The sequence below is a fragment of the Pristiophorus japonicus genome, chromosome 21 (genome assembly GCF_044704955.1).
Source record: "Pristiophorus japonicus isolate sPriJap1 chromosome 21, sPriJap1.hap1, whole genome shotgun sequence".
In the NCBI taxonomy this organism is placed as follows: Eukaryota; Metazoa; Chordata; class Chondrichthyes; family Pristiophoridae; genus Pristiophorus; species Pristiophorus japonicus.
The window spans coordinates 38,510,318-38,519,926 of record NC_091997.1 but is presented as its reverse complement, the minus strand read 5'-3'; the positions used below and the strand labels follow the sequence as shown (position 1 = coordinate 38,519,926).

The window sequence follows — 9,609 nt, the reverse complement described above, 5'->3', positions numbered from 1 at the left end:
CATCATTAAAATAAACAGATTATCTGGTCATTATCACATTGCTGTTTGTGGGCGCTTGCTGTGCACAAACTGGCTGCCGCGTTTCCCATGTGATTGCTCTTCAAAAATACTTCATCAGGTCTTGGGGCGACCTGAGGTTGTGACAGGCGCTGTATATTACACATTACCGATGATGGGAGGGTGTTGCTGGGCGCTGCCCCGCCCCGCGCTGCCGCAGTCCCGGGGCCGGGCTCTGCCCCCGGAGCCGAGGGGTGTGGAGACGCTGCGTCACCGCCTGCACCATCCCCGCCCCGGACTGAGAGGCTGCAGAGCGGCTTCGGCATCGGAGCCTGCCGCACCCGCACCGGGAGAGGGACCGCGGCAGGGCGCTTGGAGCCGGAGCCATGGCCCGTGGGAGCCCCGGGACCGGGGCCGTCTTGTGGCGGCTCCTCCTCCTCACCGCCACCGCCTGCTCCGCCAGTAAGTAACGGAATCAGCGCCGGGCGCCGGGCCCCGGGCCCCGGGACCCGGGCGGCGCGTCCTTGCCAGGGGAATGTCGAGCTGACCCGGGACCGGGAGTAGCCTCAGGCGGCGGGCGGACCCGAGTTCCGCAGCGACAACCGAACCAACAGACTCCCCCCACCGGTCCCCATCCCCCAAGCCCGCCTCCCGTCCTCCTCCTCCCTATTCCCCCTCCCCATTCCCCATCCACTCCCCCATCCCCATTCCCCCTCCCCATTCCCCATCCACTCCTCCATCCCCATTCCCCCCCCCCCCTGCCGTTCCCCCCCCCTCTCGCGCCCCGCCGTTCGCGTGTTCATATTTCAACAATTCCAACACTATAATCTCTTCACCCCTCAGAGTCACATATTTTACCAAAATATAATTTCACTATTTCCCAAGCAGTCTGTTCCATACATTCCCCACTCTCTGTCTGAAGCTATAACCAGCAGGAAATGCTGGGGTTCATTTCTCGGTGGAAGAGGGGTGACCTGATAGAGGCCGTTAAAATATGAAGGGTTTCAATAAGGTCGATGTCGAGAAGATGTTTCCAATGTGGGTGAGATCAGAACTAGGGGCCATCAATATAAGACAGTCACTAATAAATCCAATGGGGAATTCAGGAGAAACTTCTTCACTCCGAGAGAGGTGAGAATGTGGAACTCGCTGCCACAGGGAGGGGTTGAAGCGAATAGCATTCAAGGGGAAGCTGGATAAACACCTGAGGGAGGAAGGAATCGAAGGATCTGGTGATGGCCGGAGATGAAGAGGAGTGGGAGGGGACTGGTGTGGAGCATAAACAAGGACCATTACCCAACAAGGATAAAGCACGGACTAGTGGGCCAAAGGGCCTGTTTCTGTGCTGTACACTCCATGTAATTCTATGTAAAAATTCCCTCTCGCTTTCCCCCAATGACAGCATGTGATTGTGTATCAATCCCGGCAGTGCTGCATTCGCCTTCGCTCCGATCGGGCAGAGCCCACTCCATTTATCATTCCTGTTTCTGATGCAGTTTTCAGTTTCATTCATCCATCATCATAGGCAGTCCCTCGGAATCGGGGAAGACTTGCTTCCACTCCCAAAGTGAGTTCTTTGATGGCTGAACAGTCCAATACGAGAGCCACAGACCCCGTTACAGGTGGGACAGACATTTGTCGAGGGAGGGGGTCGGTGGGGCTGGTTTGCCGCGCGCTCCTTCCGCTGTCTGCGCTTTGCCTCTTCATGCTCTTTGCGTTAAGACTCGTAGAGCTCAACGCCCTCCCGGATAGACTTCACCTCGGGCGATCTGCGGCCAGGGTCTCCCAGGTATCAATGGTGATGTCAAACTTTGCCAGGGAGGCTTTGAGGGTGTCCTCCTTTGGCTCGTTTACCATGAAGGAGCTCCGCGTAAAGCATTTTCTTAGGGAGTCTCGTACCTGGCATGCAAACTATGTGGCCTGCCCAGTGAAGCTGATCGAGTGTGGTCAGTGCTTCAATGCTGGGGATGTTAGCCTGGTTGAGGACACTGATGTTGGGGCGCCTGTCCTCCCAGGAGATTTGCAGGATCTTGCGGAGACATCGTTGGTGATATATCTCCAGCAACTGGAGGTGTCTTCTGTACATCGTCCATGCCTCAGATCCATACAGGAGGGCGGGTATTACTAACATCATGATACATATTTTTATCAGGAAAGTGGAGTATATTTGATATTCTCTGGGAATTTTCTGGATATTATTTACTCCTTGGAGAATGCTAATAGATTTGTGAGATGTGCACTAATTATTGAAAGATTATCAGTTACAACAGATTGGGAGAATGCATCTATCTGGATAAAGTGCCCCATTATTACAACCCTATTAATTTTCATACATTCCTCTCTATACCATTTCTAGATTTCCTCTTAAATTCCTTTCAATGACAGCGGATGTAGTATTGTGACTGGACTTTCTGTTCCATAGCACAAACCCTGAGATTCTCTGTATATTATTCGCAGCTGCTTTCCTTTCTAAATAAGTAATGTTACCCACTTCCCTTTCTCTTTGAAAAACATTATAACCAGCAGTGTTTCAGTCCCATCATGCCCTTTGTTAAAGCAATTTTGCTTTTTTGATACTCGTTCATCAATTTAATTCCGAATCTTTCTTGATTTAGTAAAATTGTCCTTGTTGCTAACCTTGATTCACACCTGCTTTATTTGAGTTTGTCACACCCCCTCCTCCTCCCCCCCTCGTACTTTCCCCTCTCCCCATGTAAACGGCCTCTGCTTGCCTCGAGGGAGGTGTTAAACCCCACGGATTTTGGGAAGGTTATGGATAGTCTGCTTTTCGTGAGTTGGCAGAATCCGTGGGAATGCACGATTTACAATGACATTTGGCCTGTAAATCTGCTAATTGCACTGATTCTGGAAAATTCTGCCCTCCTTTCTGGTTCAGTTGCAGCAAATTCAGGAAATTCTAAATGATTTTAACTAAATTGTGATTTACTTTTTAAAAAAAAAGTGGCAGGGCTATTTAGATTGAAGAGTTTGTGTGTGAATCCTTCAGTGGTTGGTGTCAGCCTGAGTCAGACTGTGAGGGTGTCCCGTGAACACCAGCTGGCATCCAGCTGTGACCTTATTTTTAGACACTAAAGCTTTAGGGGTTCAAAGCCTCTTATTGCAGTTTGGTGGAGTAATTCTATTTTGAGATTAGCTGGCTGGACAGTGAGGTTTAAATCCATGTTCAGCCTGTCCTGACTATCCTCGGGGTCCAATCCCACAGCTTACTCCGCAGACGCTACATCCGATAGTTGGGATTCAAGGAAACACAGCGGGGGAGGGTGGGGGGATGAGGAGGTGGGGGTGAGGCGGGGGCGTGGGTGGGACGCAGGGGAGGAGGGGGTGGGGGAGACAGGGAGGAGAGGGGGAGGGGAAGGGAGCGTGGGAGAACACGGGGCGGAGGAGATGGCCGTGGGTGGGAGGACGGGGTGGGTAGGGGGCGGAGGGGACGACGGGGACGACGGGCAGTGGGAGGGACAGGAGCCAGGTTGTTATGAAACCTCCCTGCAGCTGCGTAATGATGGGTGACGCTTTTGGTGCAGTGAGTGAAATGATTCCTGTGAGCTGTTTGACTCCTAATGAACGTTCTCTCTTGCTGGACTTTCCCAATCCACGAGATCTGCTACTGTAACTGAAATGCTAATGTGCTTGGTGATGTTGATGTGAAGATGTTAATGAGTTCCTTTCCTTTATTGGGTATCAGCAGCTTCGAACACTAGCTGCAGAGGTCCAGCCTGTGAGAATCTGCTTATGCTCATCGCGATATAGCTGGGGATGTAAAGTGAGCCGAACAGAATAGGCTCATTAACAAAATCAAAGCCCATGGGATTAAAGGGACACGGAGCAGAGAGCAGTGGTGAGCAGTTGTGTGTGCAGTGGTGGTCCTTGGGTCAGTGTTGGGACCCCCGCTGCTTTTGATATATTAATGGCCTGGACTTGAGGGTGCAGGGCTTAATTTTAAAGTTTGTATATATAACGAAACTCTGAAATGTAGTGGACAGTGAGGTGGATAGTCACAGACAGACTGGCGAAATGGGCAGACACGTGGCAGAGGCAAATTAACACAGAAGTGTGAAGTGATTCATTTTAGTAGGAAGGATGAGGAGAGGCAATATAAACTAAAGGGTACCGTTTTAAAGGGGGTGCAGGAACAGAGACCTGGGGGCGTATGTACAAATTGAGAAAGTTGTTAAAAAGGCACATTTGGGCTTTATAGATAGAGTCACAGAGTACTGAAGCAGGGAAGTTATGCTAACCCTCTATAAAACATGGGTTTGGCCCCGGCTGGAGTACTGTGTCCCCACTGCACTTTAGTAAGGATGTGAAGGCCTGAGAGATTTAGGAGAATGATTCCAGGGATGGGGAACTTCATTTATGTCTGGAGACTGGAGAAGCTGGGTTGTGCACCTTCGAGCAGAGAAGAGAGCCAGTGAATCACAAGGCAGTAAGTTGATCAAGCAGCCTGACAGATACAGGCTGTATGTTAGCCATTTCCTCGAATGGTTGCTTGCAGATGGTATATTTCTGAATGCACGTGTATCCTGCACGTATCCTGCCTGCTGCATGGCCCTTCAAAACAACTGAGAGCCGCTGGTATCGGCTGCCTTGCTCCCCAGGTGTGGGAGGTACAGGTATCAGCTGCCTTAAGAACATAAGAAATAGGAGCAGGAGTCGGCCATTTGGCCCCTCGAGTCTGCTGCGCCATTTAAGATCATGGCTGACCTGATCCTGGCCTCAACTCCACTTCCCTGCCCACTCCTCATAACTCTTGACTCCCTTATCTTTGAAAAATCTGTCCATCTCCACCTTGAATACATTCAAAGACCCAGCCTCCACAGCTCTCTGAAAGAAGAAATTCCTCCTCATTTCTGTTTTAAATAGGCGACTCCTTATTCTGAGTCTATGCCCCCTAGTTCTAGATTCCCCCATGAGGGGATACATCCTCTCTGCATCCATCCTGTCAAGTCCCTCAGAATCCTACATGCTGCAATAAGATCACCTCTCATCCTTCTAAACTCCAATGAGAAGAGGCCCAAACTGCTCAACCTTTCTTTGTAAGACAACCCCCTCATCTCCGGAATCAACCGAGTGAACCTTCTCTGAACAGCCTCCACAGCAAGTATATCCTTAAATACGGAAACCAAAACTGTACACAGTACTCCAGGTGTGGCCTCACCAATACCCTGTACAGTTGTAGCAGGACTTCTCTGCTTTTATACTCTATCCCCCTTGCAATAAAGGCCAACATTCCATTTGCCTTCCTGATTACTTGCTGTACCTGCATACTCACTTTTTGTGTTTCATGCACAAGGACCCCCAGGTCCCTCTACTGCAACACTTTGTAATCAAAATGCCCCCTCCCCTGCTGGTATCGCCCCATGCCCCCTCCCCTGCTGGTATCGCCCCATGCCCCCTCCCCTGCTGGTATCGCCTCATGCCCCCCCCTTGCTGGTATCACCCCGTGCCCCCCCCTTTGCTGGTATCGCCCCATGACCCCCCCCCGCAGCTGGTATCACCCCATGACCCCCCCCCCCCTACTGATATCGTCTCATGCCACCCCACCCCTGCTGGTATCGCCCCATGCCCCCCCTGCTGGTATCGCCCCATTCCCCCCCCTGCTGGTATCGCCCTATGCCCCCCCCCTTTGCTGGTATCGCCCCATGCCCCCCCCCTGCTGGTATCGCCCCATGCCCCCCCCCTGCTGGTATTGCCCCATGCCCCCCCCCCCCCCGCTGGTATCGCCCCATGCCCCCCGGTATTCTGTGGGAGTGGAGATCAGGTTGTCTCGGCGAAATGTTATACTTCGGTTGCTGTGGCTGAGGTCAGAGTTCACAGGGTCAGAAAGTCTGATGTTTTTTCAAAAACAGTTCCGAGCTAAAATGTTGAAGTCTGAAAGTGTTTGTAATCTGTGCTTAAAAAAAATATATATATATACAAAAATCTGTCTGTCCTTTCCCAGAGCGTTGCAAAGAGACTTTGGCCTATCAACAGTACTCAAGTGCATTCACGGCCTCTTCGTATTACTCCATCTCCTACACACCCAGCTACGGAAAGCTCAATGGTGAGGCCACAACACAAGTGTGGGGGGGGGGAGTGGAGGGGCGTGGGGGGGGAGTGGAGGGGCATGGGGGGAAGGGGGGTTGGGGGGGGAGGGGGGGTTGGGAGGGCGGGTTGGGAGGGCGGGCAAGGAGAGAATGAGGAGAGGGGTGCTTGGGGGGGGGGGGGGGAGGAGGAGGAGGAGGAGGAGGAGGAGGAGGAGGAGGAGGAGGAGGAGTGCTGGGAAGGGGAAGGGGGAGGGGTGCTGGGGGGTGGGGAGCGGGAGGGGTGCTGGGTGGGGATGGAGAGGGGTTCTGGGGGAAGAGGGGGCTCTCCCTTTACTCAAGTCCTCATATTGATGATGTGATCTGGGCCTGTGGAGTCACGGTGACTGACCCGGGACCCTACGGCTCCTGGATGTGTCCAAGCGGGTCGGCCGGGCATCCCCTGCTGTGTCGGCTGCCCCTGTTGAGGGGCGAGGGGCTCAGACCCGTTCGATGTGTCCCCAGTACAGGAGATGGGGAAATGAGCATCGGGATTGATGACAGTCTGGGACCAGCTCCCAGTTCGGGGTGTCCGGTCCGGTGCGGTGCGGCGGGATTGGTTGACAGCGCACGGTACCTCACTTCCTGGAGCTGTGTTTGTTTTTCAGGGTGGGGTGGCTGGTCTCCCCAGGCTTCAGACCGACTCCCGTGGCTACAGATTAACCTGTCGCGGAGGGCAAAGATCATAGCCATCGCCACGCAGGGAACGTACAACTCGAACGATTGGGTGACAAAATACCTCTTGCTGTATGCGGACCGCACCAACAACTGGAAACCCTTTTATCAACAGGGACACAACTGGGTACGTCTGACATTCCCAACTGCACCTCTTGTACAGATTGAAAACTGCCCCAAATCCAGAATATTCTTCCAAGTACTAATACATCATCGTCATTATCGGGGGAGGGGCAGGAGGCTTGAGCGGGGGGAGGAGAGATTCGCTTCAAGCATCTGCCTCATTATCAAAATAAATAACAATAATCAAAATGTTAAGAGCTGTCAGTAACTGCCCCTGCTGTGCTGACAAAGATCCACATGTGAAGCGAACGGCGAAGGGTCAGGGCTGGTGTGAGAATTAATGGGAATGTGCGTCAGTTTAGCACCAGTGAGTGTGAGCAAGTGTGGGTTTAGGAATTGAATGTGGGCTGGAGTAGATTTAACGGCAATGAGTGTGAATGGGAGCTAAGTTCCTGTGCAGGAATGTCAAGTTTTATTAAAACCATTGGAGTTGGCCGCATCGCTGTAACAACATTGAGTGCTTTGACTCCACACCCCATTTAACCCTTCCAACACCTCCTTTACACTCCTCCTATCCCGCCCCCCCTCCCTCCTATCCCGCACCCCCCTCCCTCCTATCCCGCCCCCTCCATCCTATCTCTCCCCCCGCTCCGTCCGATTTCCCCCCCGCCCCTCACTCCTATCTCCTTCTCTCCCTCCCTCCCTCCCCATCTTCTCTCCCTCCCTCCCTCCTCCCCATCTTCTCTCCCTCCCTCCCTCCCTCCCCATCGCTCCTCCTCCCTCCCTCCCTCCCCATCTTCTCTCCCTCCCTCCCTCCCTCCCCATCTTCTCTCCCTCCCTCCCTCCCTCCCCATCTTCTCTCCTCCCTCCCTCCCTCCCCATCTTCTCTCCCTCCCTCCCTCCCTCCCCATCTTCTCTCCCTCCCTCCCTCCCTCCCCCATCTGTCTCTCCCTCCTCCCTCCCTCCCCATCTTCACTCCCTCCCTCCCTCCCCATCTTCTCTCCCTCCCTCCCTCCCCATCTTCTCTCCCTCCCTCCCTCCCATCTTCTCTCCCTCCCTCCCCCATCTTCTCTCCCTCCTCCCTCCCTCCCCATCTTCTCTCCCTCCCTCCCTCCCTCCCTCTCTCCCTCCCTCCCTCCCTCCCCATCTTCTCTCCCTCCCTCCCTCCCTCCCCATCTTCTCTCCCTCCCTCCCCATCTTCTCTCCCTCCCTCCCTCCCTCCCTCCCCATCTTCTCTCCCTCCCTCCCTCCCTCCCTCCCCATCTTCTCTCCCTCCCTCCCCTCCCTCCCCATCTTCTCTCCCTCCCTCCCTCCCTCCCCATCTTCTCTCCCTCCCTCCCTCCCTCCCCATCTTCTCTCCCTCCCTCCCTCCCCATCTTCTCTCCCTCCCTCCCTCCCTCCCCATCTTCTCTCCCTCCCTCCCTCCCTCCCCATCTTCTCTCCCTCCCCATCTTCTCTCCCTCCCCATCTTCTCTCCCTCCCTCCCTCCCTCCCCATCTTCTCTCCCTCCCTCCCTCCCTCCCCATCTTCTCTCCCTCCCTCCCTCCCTCCCCATCTTCTCTCCCTCCCTCCCTCCCTCCCCATCTTCTCTCCCTCCCTCCCTCCCTCCCCATCTTCTCTCCCTCCCTCCCTCCCTCCCCATCTTCTCTCCCTCCCTCCCTCCCTCCCCATCTTCTCTCCCTCCCTCCCTCCCTCCCCATCTTCTCTCCCTCCCTCCCTCCCTCCCCATCTTCTCTCCCTCCCTCCCTCCCTCCCCATCTTCTCTCCCTCCCTCCCTCCCTCCCCATCTTCTCTCCCTCCCTCCCTCCCTCCCCATCTTCTCTCCCTCCCTCCCCATCTTCTCTCCCTCCCTCCCTCCCTCCCCATCTTCTCTCCCTCCCTCCCTCCCTCCCCATCTTCTCTCCCTCCCTCCCTCCCTCCCCATCTTCTCTCCCTCCCTCCCTCCCTCCCCATCTTCTCTCCCTCCCTCCCTCCCTCCCCATCTTCTCTCCCTCCCTCCCTCCCTCCCCATCTTCTCTCCCTCCCTCCCTCCCTCCCCATCTTCTCTCCCTCCCTCCCTCCCTCCCCATCCTTCTCTCCCTCCCTCCCTCCCTCCCCATCTTCTCTCCCTCCCTCCCTCCCTCCCCATCTTCTCTCCCTCCCCTCCCTCCCTCCCCATCTTCTCTCCCTCCCTCCCTCCCTCCCCATCTTCTCTCCCTCCCTCCCTCCCTCCCTCCCATCCTCTCCCCTCCCTCCCTCCCTCCCCCTTCTCTCCCTCCCTCCCTCCCTCCTCCCCATCTTCTCTCCCTCCCTCCCTCCCTCCCTCCCCATCTTCTCTCCCTCCCTCCCTCCCTCCCCATCTTCTCTCCCTCCCTCCCCCCTCCCCATCTTCTCTCCTCCCTCCCTCCCTCCCCATCTTCTCTCCCTCCCTCCCTCCCTCCCCATCTTCTCTCCCTCCCTCCCTCCCTCCCCATCTTCTCTCCCTCCCTCCCTCCCTCCCCATCTTCTCTCCCTCCCTCCCTCCCCATCTTCTCTCCCTCCCTCCCTCCCCATCTTCTCTCCCTCCCTCCCTCCCATCTTCTCTCCCTCCCTCCCTCCCTCCCCATCTTCTCTCCCTCCCTCCCTCCCTCCCCATCTTCTCTCCCTCCCTCCTCCCTCCCTCCCTCCCCTCCCCATCTTCTCTCCCTCCCTCCCTCCCTCCCCATCTTCTCTCCCTCCCTCCCTCCCTCCCCATCTTCTCTCCCTCCCTCCCTCCCTCCCCATCTTCTCCTCCCTCCCTCCCTCCCTCCCCATCTTCTCTCCCTCCCTCCCTCCC

At 55.5% G+C, this 9,609-nt stretch overlaps 1 protein-coding gene across 1 annotated transcript in view; it reads left to right on the top strand.

Annotated features, from left to right (window-relative positions):
• Positions 1-273: 273 nt before the first annotated feature.
• cntnap1 (contactin associated protein 1) overlaps positions 274-9,609 on the top strand; it is a 64,558-nt gene continuing 55,222 nt past the window's right edge. Inside the window, exons 1-3 of the mRNA XM_070863918.1 lie at positions 274-459; positions 5,957-6,058; positions 6,686-6,951. Of these exons, the coding sequence (XP_070720019.1) occupies positions 384-459; positions 5,957-6,058; positions 6,686-6,951 (444 nt within the window). The 5' untranslated portion in view covers positions 274-383. The remainder of the gene's footprint in view (positions 460-5,956; positions 6,059-6,685; positions 6,952-9,609) is intronic.